This window comes from Crinia signifera, chromosome 9 (genome assembly GCF_055691185.1).
Source record: "Crinia signifera chromosome 9, ASM5569118v1, whole genome shotgun sequence".
In the NCBI taxonomy this organism is placed as follows: domain Eukaryota; kingdom Metazoa; phylum Chordata; class Amphibia; order Anura; family Myobatrachidae; genus Crinia; species Crinia signifera.
In genome coordinates, this window is record NC_139225.1 from 129,719,930 (window position 1) to 129,734,925 (window position 14,996).

General features: G+C 42.6%; 1 protein-coding gene across 1 annotated transcript; it reads right to left on the reverse strand.

The window, feature by feature from the left end:
- Positions 1-2,236: 2,236 nt before the first annotated feature.
- On the reverse strand, positions 2,237-13,828 carry LOC146036922 (cytochrome P450 2C1-like). Its single transcript, XM_083160762.1, has 5 exons — positions 13,775-13,828; positions 7,458-7,620; positions 7,191-7,340; positions 2,674-2,717; positions 2,237-2,521 (listed from the first exon to the last, which is right to left on the reverse strand). Exons 1-5 carry the CDS (start codon positions 13,802-13,804, stop codon positions 2,237-2,239), a joined length of 672 nt encoding a protein of 223 aa, XP_083016888.1. The 5' UTR covers positions 13,805-13,828.
- Positions 13,829-14,996: the final 1,168 nt, after the last annotated feature.

A 14,996-nucleotide genomic window follows, 5' to 3' on the forward strand; every position in this document is an offset into this window, starting at 1 on the left:
GCCCCCCCAAGGTGAAATGGACGGCGGGGGCGGGAGGAGGATATCCTTTGATATGGTTTAGCCTGGAGCAGCGAAACCGGTCAGGACACCATTTCCACCAAATCCAAACAGATTACTACTGAAGACCCTGGGAGTGCAGACCTGTGTTTTTACCATCTATCCCCATCCAATTTGGACCATCAATTTCCTACAGCAAGGCAAAGGTTGAGGACCCCATCCCGCTTTATTTCATCCAGCGGAGGGAGACGGCGATTCATGCCAACTTGGGCCGCTCCTGAATAGTGTTACTGGTCCTCCCTACCTACTGTCCTATTGGGGACATCACTACAGTTCCATAAGGACCTGTGGGACTCTCCTGGTTGTGCATATCCCACAGTTTGGTGCAATTACCATCCACATCCCCGTCCAACTTGGATTACAAATTCCCGCAGCAAGGTAGAGGTTGAGGACCCCATCCCGCTTTAATACATCTAGCGGAGGGAGTCGGTGATTCGTGCCAACTTGGGGCGCTCCTGAAGAGTACATCTGGTCCTCCCTCCCTACTGCCCCATCGGGGACACCACTACAGTTCCATTTAGGACTTATGGGACTCTCCTGGTCTTATACACCCCCAGTTTGGTTTGGTGAGACATGAACTTTTTAATAATTGTTTTTAAAAGTATCTATGTATTCTGGCTACATGTTTTCCTTTTTTAGAATTAATAAATATTTGTACTAGATCAACCAATCTTTTATTTTTTCCATAGAAACATCTACAGTCAATATATTACAACTCTTCTTTCCAAGCGCTGCTCAAACCCCTGTTTTTTCTATGTGTACAGGACAACCTACAACACCAGTGCTAGTTAATAAAAAAAAAAAACATGTTCTGTACTGTGAAGAGGAAATAAATGTAAATTTAAAAGAACAATGTTTTGAAACATTATGGGTGAAATTTACTAAGATGGAAGTTCTATTTCACATGATGTTGCTATGGGCAACCAATCAACATCTACTTCTTATTTATTTATTTAACACCTTCTAGAAGATAAAATATATAGTATCTGGTTGGCAATATCCCATGTGAAATAGAATGCCCATCTTAGTAATTGTCCTCCAATGTTTCTGATTATACTGTAGTTACTGTACTGCACCTTGATCTGATTATACTGTAATTACTGTACTACACCTTGTCTGATTATACTGTAGTTACTGTACTACACCTTGATCAGATTATACTGTAGTTACTGTACTGCACCTTGAATGTCTGGATACTTGAGCAAAATCCTCAAACTACGTCTCAAAGTTGTGGTTGTAGTTTCTGTTCCGGCAAAGAAAAGGTTCATAATGGTGGCAAATAAGTTTTCAAAATGGAACTCTGTGTTAGGATTTTTCTTCTCCTGCAAATAGAAATGAAGATATTAAATAATTCCTCAGACCTAGAGACATTTTGGATTGATTCAATGATATTGGGGCAGATGTATTACGCCTTAACAAGAGATAAATGCAAGGGTGATAAAGAGTGATAAACATCCAGCCAATCTCCTGCTAACTGCCATGTTACAGGCTGTGTTTGAAAAAAGTCAGTTCGGATCATAGGTGCCGATTTATGTTTTTGCTGGTGGGTGCTCAACCAAAAATATAGAGGAGTGGCTTCATGGGGAAGGGGTGTGGCCACAAAATAATACCAATTTATATTACGGAGCACAGTTGTCTCCAATATTCAAATTACGGCAACAGAGTTACACATCAATAAATGCCCACACAGTGCAGGTACATAAATGCCCCCACAGTGCAGGTACATAAATGCCCCCACAGTGCAGGTACTCAGCGGACAGAATACACTCTTCCCGGCATACTGTTTCCCAGGTGGCGGGTCTGGCGATGTGGGTGCTGCAGCTGCAAATTAGCAAGTTAATATGGCGGCCCAGCAGCGGGACTCGGGCCCGTGGGTGCTCATCAATTTCCATGGGTGCTCGGGCCCTTGAGCACCCACAGAATCTGCACCTATGGTTAGGATGTGATTGGCTGGACGTTTATCTCTCTTTATCACCCTTGCATTTATCTCTTGTTAATGTTTACTACATCTGCCCCATTGAATCTGTTAACTAGAAATAGAGGAGGCAGTCAGATTGTGAACATTTTCTTACAGATTCATAATGAACATTAATTTAATTAATTAGAAAAAAATAAAACTGTCTGGTTCAGACAGGCATTCTTTGGGCTGGACAAATATTTAATTAAAGTCTCTCTCCATTTATGTGGAACTTCTGAGATCTCCTAGCAAATGAAAATTCTGATGAACATTGGTTTGGCCCAGGTTAGAACAAGGCTGTCTCCACTGTCTGTGGGTACAGGTCTTACGTGCCTCCTCCATCTTTATCAGGAAACAATCAATAGTCCTTGAGAAATTTGTGTCCAACGTCTCCTGATGTTCCTTCACTTTTTCCTTCACAAACTTTTTCAACGTGACAAAAATGTTAAATGCTTTGTGGTGAGGTCCGGGAATAAGACTGAAAATTTTTGGAAAAGAGTTGAGCAGCTGTAAATAAAAAAAACACATTTTATAATTTTAATAGTCTAAAAATTAACAATGTAAGTGCTTTTGCTAGAGCATTATAACTCAAAGCCAATCAAACAGGAGTGTTTGCTGCAGCTGTGCATACAGGGGGACATCCATTTGGAATCACTCACCAATGGATTCACCCCTGTTCGCAAGTGCTGAGACTTACTCAGCACTGTGAAGGCAATGGGGAGAAAAAGTCCATGGGGAGAAAAATCCCTCCCTCTTAATGGACAGGGAATGGCTGCCTCTTCCATCCAGAGAATGCAGGGTAACCACCGCCAAATGGCTGTAGAGTGTCAATCTCCCTGCGAGCAGCAAGCGAAGGCTACCTTCACTGGAAGTCTTCGTACAGATGCCATAGTGTGCCGTAGGCATGCTCGGTCCTCTAATAATCATTCATGCTGCGAATTTGCAACAGAGCGAACAAGTTGGGCCCTAGATTCAACAAGGATGCCTCTCTCAGAGTCATCATTATTTTGTGATAGTCAGGGGCACCTTCAGATTCTGTAGGCCCTAGGCAGCTGCCTAACAGTAGAGCAAGCCCTTACTGTCGCAACCCTGTAATGGGGTAAAGTTAGAGATTTCTCTGTCCTTATCTTTCAGTTAAAGAGTAAACAAGATGGGCGCAGAATCCCATGTTAGTTATGATTATAAAATGTCCAATGTTTTGGCAGGGCGGGCGCGGGCACTTGATGTGATCTTCGCAGCTTACCACGTCAGCCAGACACAGGCCCTCAGTCTAAATTACAACCCCACAGTTCTAGGTAGGAAACAAAGTACTGGGACTTCCATGTGAAGTTAACATCTGCCCAGGAAGGTAGGGAAAGCTAGTGTTCTAGTAGCTATCTATTCCCATTGTAATTTTGCATTGCGAATTTGAATACTGCAAGAACTGTCCGGAATAAAATCATTCCAAACAGAACTTTAAACATTATTTTAAGAAATATCCAACTATATTCCCATTTTTAGCGCTTTTTCACTAAATTTTTTTCTCTAAAGATTACATAAGGATTTACCAGCATTTTGTCTCTTCAGTGCCTTTAAATAAATTCCAAGGTGGACACTTGGAAGCATTTACCTGTCCGAAGAAAGAGTTTATTATTCTGAAGGCATCCTTCAGCATGTCAAAGGGCAGTATTCAATGAGAAAATTCTCCGTGCATGGAGAGCGTTTTATTTCGCTCTCCATGCACTCTCCGTGTTTTTGCGGAGATTCTCCATGTTTGGAGATTCTCCGTCACGGCACTTTATCCACTATTCAATGTGGCTGATGCTCGCCGTCACTCGCGGCGAGTCTTAACCCCTGCAGCGGATGAGCGTCCGCGGCAGGGAGCTTTCAGGGAGCCGGGGGACGGAAGCAGCCAGAGAGATTAAAGTCTCCCTGGCTGCTCCAGAGGAATGTGGTGGGGAGGGGGGCTCCCCAGGACCCAGCACAAACCTTTTAGTTTAAAAGTTCACATTCCAGCTCCCCATCAAAAGATGGAGAATTGCTACACGGAGAGACACGGAGAAAATCACTTAGAAAGACAGAGAATATTTCACATTGAATAGGGTTGCTCGCTTTTGGAGAGCAAAATGCTCCGTCCAAGGCGAGCAAAGCACAAATTCTCCACAAAACACGGAGAATTTTTCTCATTGAATACTGCCCAAAGAGGCTAAGAAACTCCTTGTCTTCATATTCAAAACGTTCGCCAAATACAATAGAACAGATCATGTTGGAAACAGCAACGGTCAAGAGGTAAGTGGGGTCAATAGGTGCACCTAGTAAGGAATTGCACAGTTATTCTATTGGCAAAAAACTCATCATATTTAAAATAATTCAAATGACAGCTTCCTGGGTATATTATTTTTTTAGATGCATTAATTCGGTACATATCCTGATTTTTGGGCTGTTACAGTTTGTACAACTGTAACAGCCCAAAAATCAGTATATGTACCAGAATTAACTGAGCTAGAAAAATTCTGCATTTCTGTTCTTAACAGTTACAGTACATCCATTTTTAATATCTATATATATTTTAAAGAAAGTGGTGCATCATTCCATCTAAGATATACAGGTGACAATTACATTTTATATATATTTGACAAAATGCATCTTATTCCACTGCTCATGTCCAACAAATCACTGTAACCATGCAAGCCAGCCTTTCCAATTACTATTAATTTAAAAAAAATAATTTATAATAGATTTATAATACTTGAAAATTTATATTAAATAACATTATCTATCTATCTATCTATCTATCTATCTATCTATAATATCTATCTATAAGATATATTTACTAAAAGTCAATTTTGGTTTTCAGACGATTTGAGGTGATTTTGAAGTGATTTGGTGGTGCATTTGACAATCAGGCATTTTCTAAAGGCAAAAATACCCTAAAATATCACAAGAAATGCAACTTCACATACAAATAGAACTTCAAAAAGACCATCGGCACCTCAATTGGTACAGCTCATTTACTAAAAGTTGATATGAAAATAGAACCACAATAGAACCAACAATGTACCAAAACTCACCATTTTCATAGATTTTATTGGATTTATATTAAATTGTCTGAAACATCAATAACAATCAAAGAGAATAATATAAGAAAGAAGCTCTGGCTGCAAAAATCATGGCTTATAGAGGCACAACAATGCTTAAAAAATCATGGATATGCGAATTAGCCCAGGAATTAAGGGGTTTGGGGGGGAGGGGGGGGGGGGTGTAACACAGTACATGTGACTTGTTTTGGCCAACAGGATAGTTTTTGTATAATTTTGACAATTTTTTGGCTATTTTCTTTGTCTTTTGAGTCAAGTTTGAATCTATTTTTGGTTCTATTGAGGGTGAAAAACACAATTAGAACTTCAAATATAAACCAGTTCACCATCGAAAGCTAAACAAAGAATATGTACTCTGTTGTTATTGAGCTTTTTGGAATATAAACACTGTAGTTGATTTCTAAAAAGACCAGTCAATTGTGGCACTTGTGGCTAAAAGGAGTCACTCATAACAAAATACCGGCACACAGGGGAAGCTGTATTAAGCCTGGTAAAGTGATAAAGGTGTGATAAAGGGGAAGGTGATAATGCACCAGCCAATCAGCTGTGTTTGAAAAATGACAGTTAAGAGTTGACTGGTTGGTGCGTTATCACCTATCACTTTTTCACCACTTTATAAAGATTAATACATGTGCCCCTCAGTTTGGGAACCACTGGACTAGTGACTTCAACGGTTTCTCATAACAATGTACCCAAAGGAACATTTATTCTCCTGGGAGCAGCAAGTACAAGATTCTTTAAATGATAGTAATAATATTAATTTATTTGGAATTTTATAAAATATTATGATTAATTATATCTTAAGTCAGCACCATTGGAACAATTGACATGTATTGTTATTTGCCAGGTGGTTTGCAAGCTTTTAAGAAATAGACAACCCAAGGCATTGGATGAACAAATAAAGCTGAAAAGGGGGTTGTTTGAGTTGTGTCTTTATTTAAACAAAGTATTTAAATAAAGATCATATACTTACATTTTACTTCGATAATGCTACAAGTCTTGACTGGCAAAATCTTGTGTTGGTAGTGGTATTTTTGGAGGGGCTCCACACACTATTAATAATACCACTTTGCTGTTACCAATACTAGTCTGGGTATCTGTTGAGATTAGTGGAGTTCTGCATATGATAAGCTAAAATATTTCCTGTAAACATGAATCTTGCTACCTATGCAGACAAGATCCAGACTTTGGGTCAAAATGCATTTGGTTAACAATCAATAAGTCGACCACCCAAATGATACAATAAAGCAATAAATAATCATTTTAAAAAGCTATTCAGCTACAAATTAAATAAAGGTTTACTGTACATTACGCACATGTTAAAGGCTAAACTATTACTTTTGTACCTGAAAAAAAATGTATTCTACAATGCTAACATTTTAACCCCACACTGTAAAATATTTAAAGTAATAACTATACTGTATAAATCAAACACTACTTAAAACCAAATAGTTTAAAATGTTCTATACATATATAAAACACATAATTCTAAATTATACTTCTATAATATGTACAGGTTGAGTATCCCTTATCCAAAATGCTCGGGACCAGAAGAATTTTGGATGACAGATTATTCCATATTTCACAATATCTTTATATTTCAATGATGTATAGTGAGGTATCCTGCATTTATGTTGTACAAGCACGTGAAATACACACAAATATATTTTATTTGTGCATACTGTAAAACAAGGTTTCAAAACATGAAACAAAGTTAGTGTACTATCTCAGATACTGAAATTAAATGCCAAGGAATCATTTTCTTGCACATATTTAGTGGCAGTTAAATATTATGTCCCCAGTAGTGCCGTTACAGATGTCCCCAGTAGTGCTGTTACAGATGTCCCCAGTAGTGCTGTTACAGATGTCCCCAGTAGTGCTGTTACAGATGTCCTCAGTAGTGCCAGTTACAGATGTACCCAGTAGTGCTTTTAGAAAAAACAACAAAATATGTTTTCACTTTCTGGAATGTATGGTTTTCGGAATTTATATGGATAACGAATATTTGGATAAGGGATACTCAACCTGTAAAAATATTTGACTCCACTTTCAGCCCTATGCACTGTCCTAGATTAATTCTGATCTACTTTTAAACCAACCTGATGTTTTTTTAAATTCATCTCTCAGATACTGACACTCCTCTTGGATTCGCTCCTCGATACTCTTCTTCCCCATTCCATAATTTCGCAGGGTCATAAGAGAGAAGCGACGCAGCTGTTTCCAACGCTCCCCATTACTAAGTATAATTCCTTCAGACACAAAGAAATCATGTAATGATACATAGCAAGAAATTCAATTGCCTCTACAAGTTTGATCAAATATCGAGCCCTGTCTGTGTAAATGATATCAGGAGGGGTTCTACTTACCATAACCTTTAAAAATGACTTCGGCTGCAGGAACCGTTGCCCTATCGCTAAAGACATTAGCATTGTCCACCAACGCCTCCTTTACTGCATCATATCCATGTAATATCACTGTAGTCTTTGGTCCAAGATGAACTGTAACTACATTCCCATGGATCTTGGCAAGCTAAGGCAAGACCAACATTAAAATATAACAGTCTTTATGGAAGCATATTATATAATTTTATCACTGTCATTAGTGCAATCTGGTGCCCGAGGGACTGGCCCATTACACAGGTCACTGCCATCAAGTACTGTACACTCTGGTCCTAGAAATCACTGACCTAATAAACATATCACTGTCCCTAGTAAACTTTAAGGAGTGGCAAGAACTGTCCCAATAAAAATATTGCTGTCATCAGAACTTTCTGGTCCTAAGAGGGACTGGTGTATTGAACATACATGCCCCAACATAAAATACTTGCACCATTATTTTTGCTGCCAAAGTTTTCTTGTTTAAAAATCCATTATTAAGCTTCCCTGAGTATGTGCCAAGTAGGGTTGCCAATCCCGGGGCATTTTTTTAAATTTTGGGATATGGGATTGATAGCCTCTCTAATAAAACATCAGCCCCCTCCCCCCCAACTGGTCCCCCATTTACTCACATGGACAGACGGTGCATCTGGGAGTCAGACGGGCTGGAGCGGCAGAGTGGTGGTGCGGCAAGCGGGTCGCACAGCGTGACTTCTGACCACATCATGCTGAACAGATCCGCATAGCCGGAATGGGAGCAGCCGAGCTGCATATTAGTGGTTGCTTAGACGCTGCACAGCAAACTCGATCTAATCCCCAAATCCCAGGTTTTGGGAACTTCAATCCCAGGATTCAAATCCCGGCAATTTGAGGCCAAATTCCGGGATACAGCTGATCCCGGGATTAGGCACCCTAGTGCAAAATTGGCCAATATGGTAAATACACCATTGAGTATTGCTCTAGCAATGTGTTTTATCAATGCATACAGGGGTGTAATGTCATCCCGATTGCCCGGAGTCAAGATCAATGTTGGTGCCCCCAGAACCATTATATATTTAAAGAGCAAGATAGTGTAATGTCTTTATAATAGATTAGATACAACCCCCCCCCCCCCCCATCCTCTCTGCATGCCCACACTGTGTCCCAGGTCAGATGTTATATGATGTCAGAGGCTAGAGCACAGCAAAGTACCTGGCTCCACTATTGCAATAGGAAGAGGTGCCCTCTTCAGGGCTGTAGGCCCAGCGGAAACTAAATTTGTTGTCTCTGTAAGTTCCACCCCTGTATTCATACTATCCATAGCTCAGACACTTAGAACAATTTTGTTAAAGAAAGAAGAAAATACCGACCCCCTAAAAAAATATTATAATGATTAGAGATGTGCTGTTCGGATTTGGCTCGGATTTACTTGGAGTTCAAATCTGAATCTTATTCGCTATCGTCTGTCACATGTTGTGGATAGCCAATAAAATATCGCTTTGAAATCCGAGTAAATCCAAGCAAATCCGAACGGCACATCTCTAATAATAATCAGCCCTGCAGGGCCCTGCATCGGCTTTTACAGCTATTGTTGATGCAGATACAGCCATGGGAAGCTTTGCATCCAGCTGTTATGAGGCCTACACACTGAGCAATGTAGTGGCCTTTTCTAAGTGATCTGAATCTGTGTGTAGGGGCCATAGCGATACTGATGCGTGGCGTCATGCGTCGCTGTCGCCTGGCGATTAAGATCCAGCATGATGGACAGGGCCTGTGTTCTCACCAGAGGACACTGGCCCAGAGATATCGCTCAGTACAGGGCGCTGACACATCGCTGTGTGCTGAGCGATCTTGCTGAGCGTTCTGAGCAATCTAGCATCGCTCAGATCACTCAGCAAAATCTCCCCTGTGTAGGCCCTATAGGTTTAACTAGTATTCAACACTTCACTGCAGCTTCACACTTGAAGTGTTTTATGGTAGCAGATTGTGGATGAGAATCATTGAGGGAAGATAATCAATTAGTCATCATTCAGAATGCTGATAATTGCATTTCCGATAGAATACTACTAATGCTCTTTATACTACAATGCCCTCTATTGGAGCAGTACGGATGGTGTAGTGGTTAGCATTACTACCTCACTACCTCACTACTACCTCACAGCGCAAAGGTCATGGGTTTGATTCCCGCCATGGCTCTAACTGTGCAGAGTTTGTATATTCCCCCTGTACTTGTGTGGGTTTTTCTCCGGATACTCCAGTTTCCTCCCAAAATCCAAAAATATACTGGTAGGCTAATTGGCTCCCAACAAAATTAACCCTAGTATATATATGTGTGCGTGTACATGTGGTAGGGAATATAGATTGTAAGATCCACTGGGGCAGGGACTGATGTTTAAATATTCTCTGTAAAGAGCTGCGTAATATGTGTGCGCTATATAAAAAACTGCAAATAAATAAATATGTCAAACAGCACATAAACAGTATTTACATTCTCCACAAATTTAGAGCAATGCAAGACTTAAACAGTAGATGGCAGTAGTGCATTAACTCTAACACGAGAGCGTCAAAATACACTGTACAATATTAGTAACTTTGTGAACATTTTATCATAAGTCTCAAATAATGATTGTCTCAGCTTTATGGGCCTTATTCTAGTTCACTCTTTCTGACAAAATCCTTCTTAGATGGACAAAACCATGTGCACTGCAGGTGGGACAGATGTTACTTGAAGAAAGAATTAGATTTGGGTGGGATTTTACTTCAAAGTGAGATCTATATTGCAGTTTAAAAATAAAGCAGCCAGTATTTACCATGCACAGAAACTAAACAACTCACCCAAATCTAATTCTCTCTGCACAAGTTACATCTGCCCCCCCTGCAGTGCACATGGTTTTGTCCATCTAAGAAGGATTTTGTCAGAAAGAGTGAACTAGAATAAGGCCCTATGTGTATAGCCTGACATTTCATCTACATATATGTCTAGTGTCTGATTGTGTGTCTCAGAAACACTGCCATTTGTTGGCAGAGAGTGAAACTAAGGGTGACATTCTATGGGATGAGATTTCTTCGCACTTTCAAAATCGCCCATTATCGCACTTTTTTAATATCGCATTTTTGCCGCGAATTCGCATATTTAATGAGGTGCGAATTCTGGAATGAAAAGTGCGATTAGGTGCGATAATGTGCGAATTTTAGGCATGAAAATGTGCGAATTTTAGGCATGAAAATGTGCGAATTTAAGGAAATGTGCGATTTTTTGTTCATCAAAAAAAAAGAATTGGCGTGGGGTCCCCCCTCCTGAGCATAACCAGCCCCGGGCTCATTGAGCTGGGGCTGGTTCCAAAAATACGGGGGACAAAAAGCATAGGGGTCCCCCGTATTTCTGAAACCAGCCCCGGACTCTTGGACCGATCCTGGTTCCAAAAATACGGGGGATAAAAAAAATCTGGGGGTCCCCCCGTATTTTGAAACCAGCACCGGGCTCCAACAGCCCTCGGTGTCATGCCACAGCCGGGGGACACTTTTTATATAAGGTCCCCCGGCCGAAACATGAGCACCGTGGCTGGTCAGCCTTGGACGGGGTACCTGGAGGAGTGGGGACCCCCCCATAAAGGGGTCCCCCCCCCCAGGCTTCACCCGTCCAGGGCTGAAGCCCGGGGCTGTCACCGGCGTCCCTGGCCATTGGACGCCGGCCTGATAGTGTTAAATCTTCCATACATAACATTGCTTGATACAGAAGAACTACAAGTGCCAGCAGACCTGCCCCGCATGCTGGGACTTGGAGAACCACAAGTCCCAGCATGCGGGGCATTAATGGGCCCGCTGGGACTTGTAGTCCACCTGTAAAAAGAATGTTAAAAAAAACACACACACAGAGAAGCAAAACTTTATTACACACACACACACACCTCACTTTTACACCCACATACTCACCGATCCAGGATCCAGCGCTGGTCTCCCTTCTGCTGCAGAGCCGGCTACCCCTGCACTGACAGCGGGGACAACCGGCTCTCTCCGATGCCGCTAACAGCCTATGTAGCGCTGTCCCAGCGCTACAGAGGCTGAGAGCGTCTTTGGCTTATGCGTCTCCATGGAGACGCATAGCTCAGCCAATCAGGGCTGAGATATGCGTCTCCATGGAGACGCATCGGCCAATCACGTTCTCAGCCTCTGTAGCGCTGGGACAGCGCTACATAGGCTGTTAGCGGCATCTGAGAGAGCCGGTTGTCCCCGCTGTCAGTGCGGGGGTAGCCGGCTCTGCAGCAGAAGGGAGACCAGCGCTGGATCCTGGATCGGTGAGTATGTGGGTGTAAAAGTGAGGTGTGTGTGTGTGTGTGTAATAAAGTTTTACTTCTCTGTGTGTGTGTTTTTTTTAACATTCTTTTTACAGGTGGACTACAAGTCCCAGCGGGCCCATTAATGCCCCGCATGCTGGGACTTGTGGTTCTCCAAGTCCCAGCATGCGGGGCAGGTCTGCTGGCACTTGTAGTTCTTCTGTATCAAGCAATGTTATGTATGGAAGATTTAACACTATCAGGCCGGCGTCCAATGGCCAGGGACGCCGGTGACAGCCCCGGGCTTCAGCCCTGGACGGGTGAAGCCTGGGGGGGGGGACCCCTTTATGGGGGGTCCCCACTCCTCCAGGTACCCCGTCCAAGGCTGACCAGCCACGGTGCTCATGTTTCGGCCGGGGGACCTTATATAAAAAGTGTCCCCCGGCTGTGGCATGACACCGAGGGCTGTTGGAGCCCGGTGCTGGTTTCAAAATACGGGGGGGCCCCAGATTTTTTGTCCCCCGTATTTTTGGAACCAGGACCGGTCCAAGAGTCCGGGGCTGGTTTCAGAAATACGGGGGACCCCTATGCTTTTTGTCCCCCGTATTTTTGGAACCAGCCCCAGCTCAATAAGCCCGGGGCTGGTTATGCTCAGGAGGGGGGACCCCACGCAATTTTTTTTGTCAAAAAACACTTTTCCACATTTTTTAACACAGGGCCATGCACAGATCTCTATGATCTGTGCAGGGTTTTGGCCAATTCGCATATCAGAACCTGGTCTGATTTTTTTGAGATTTTTAGACACATTTTTCAAATTCGCATCTCATTAAATATGCGAATTGTATACTTTTCAATGTGAAAACATCTGGATGCGAGTTCTGGCGAAAACTAAAAATCGCACTTCTAAAAAGTGCGATTTCGCGGCAAAACCGCACTTTTTGCCGATTTTCGCATCTCATTAAATATGCGAATTAGGGAAAAAGTGCGAAAACGGACGTTTTTGCGATAAAATTCGCCAAAGTCAGATTATCTCATCCCATAGAATGTCACCCTACATCTCTCTCTCTCACACATGCACAAAACACAGAGGCAATCACAAGGTAGCAGACTAGATTTCAAATCATTGGCTTAGAGCTAACTTACTAGTTAAGGTCATATTTGCCTACCTTAAGTGTCTCCTCTCTGGGAGAAGCCTGAAGAGGAGACTCTGCAGCTTTCCATGGGGACAGGGCTTGCCATCATTATTCCCCACCCCATTCATGTAAATGTTGTGATTTGCTGCTCTTCGGGAGGGGGTAGTACTAAATGAGACAATTTGCATAATATTAGATGTACTAAAGAAGAAATGCTGTAAAAACCTTGCTTTCTGAGTTTTTACCACATTTCCTAATGTACTAAAGCCCCTCCAGTGGGGCTCCTTGCTGACGTGAGGGATCTGACAGGATCCCTCCTAGCATACCCCGGGGAACTCCTCTGTATAATGGGGTAAAAATAAACTTGCCTGGGTGCTCACTCCGGTGGAATATGATTCCCCAATATATACAGGACAAATAACAAGTGTCACTCCAGGACTTGTGCTGGACAACTTTATGTTGTCAATGCCATTTCGGGACAAAAGCCTGAAGACGGGATTTTGTCCTGAAACGACTGACTGCATAAGTTTATGTTCCAGAAAATAAAGTCCCGAAACATTGCACATGATGGAGTTTGCTTGATCATTTGATCAGTCCGATGATTGCTGTATTTTCGGAACTATATTACATTACTACTTGCACCCCGGCTATAGATTATGATGAATGCATGCCTGCACATCGTTATGCAGACCCATTGAAATCTGCAGAGACCATGCACCCCCAAACCGTCGGCTCCCCCAAGCCACTGTTTGGGCTGCAGTGCCATCGTTATGCCACTGAGCTCCATTTACTCTATGGTTCTTTTGAGCAATACTTAATATATGCGAGTATGCGGTTACATGTTTCATTCAGAAATGCCCTTAGGTTCATACTATATATTATTAGAAATTAAGTTTCACTTCATAGAATATTAGGTTCTCACCTTTACAAATGACTGAGGTAACTCTGTCATCTTCAGCTGTAGGATGTTGCCCAGGATTGGGTCCGGGTGGCATGTCCACATGACATTTGTTGTTCTCAATATACATGAAGAGGAATATGAGGCAGGTGACACAGAGAACCAGAATAAGAGTCCCAGTTCCAATGAAGTCAATTGTCACAGCTGGGTGGTTGTGAATAAGACTATAATGTAGACAATAAAACAAGAAGGGTAAATCCTCATAGATCGGGAAACCCATCACACAAGTTACCCACACTGTAGTTTCAGCAAAAAACCACAGCCCCTTAAATGATCTCTGCAAAGTTAATTGTTCCAAAGCATGATTGGCCTAGATGCTAGAAATACTGCCTCACAGCACTGAGGTCAAGTGTTAAATTATACCACTTTCACACCAGAAATGCAGAGACCAACCCAGGAATTAAATTCCAGGGACATGCAGGGACATTCCCGGGTTTATCCCCGTTTACACATGCTTTTGAAGCAGGGACATCCCGGGTTGCCACCTTTCATACTGAATCTGGAATGACCCTGCATTTCTATGAAGATGTCATTAGAAATGGACTTTTGTAGGCCCACAAAGATGATGTCATTAGAGAAAGGGAGGGGAGAGGGGTAGAGGGAGAGAGGGCGGACATTGCAGGCTTTCAGGGGTTAAATAGCACTGCTGGAGTCTGTTGTGCCACAGAGCTTGCACAGTGTCTCACTGTATGCTGTGCAGGGGCGGAAGTCCCAGAGACAATGGAGTCATTTGCCGCCGGGCTTTTAGCCCTGAAGGGGCATCTGACTGCTCCATTGTCCCCGTCCCACGTCATCCTTGCTGTAATAGAGCAACTATGTTGCTGTGACCCTGGCTGAGATGTCAGGGAGAGAGTGTGTGCAGGGAGGGGGCAGAGTGGCTGTCACTGTGTGGACCAGAGAGTCCTGACAGCCTCCGACCTCTGATAAGTAGGGATGGCCAACGACTATTCGAAATCATCGATGGTTCATGGCCGATGTCGAATACTTTTGCCATCAATGGGGGAGAACCAGATGGTTTCCCTCCATCGAAGGAACAGCAAAACGACGTTTTGCTTTTTTTTTTCCAAAGTGCCCGGACACTCAGCATAGCTCCGCCCCCAACACCCGCGAAGCCCCGCCCCGTGTTTTGATTGGCTCACAGGCCAATCAAACACAATGGATGACCATCGATATGTAAAAATATCGA

Coding starts and splice junctions, on each gene's coding strand:
- LOC146036922 (XM_083160762.1), bottom strand. CDS start 13,804: ATGACAGAGTTACCTCAGTCATTTGTAAAG. Junction 7,341..7,457: donor AGTCATTTTTAAAGGTTATG/GTAAGTAGAACC, acceptor TTGTGTCTGAAG/GAATTATACTTAGTAATGGG. Junction 2,522..2,673: donor GAACAGGGGTGAATCCATTG/GTGAGTGATTCC, acceptor TTTTATTTACAG/CTGCTCAACTCTTTTCCAAA.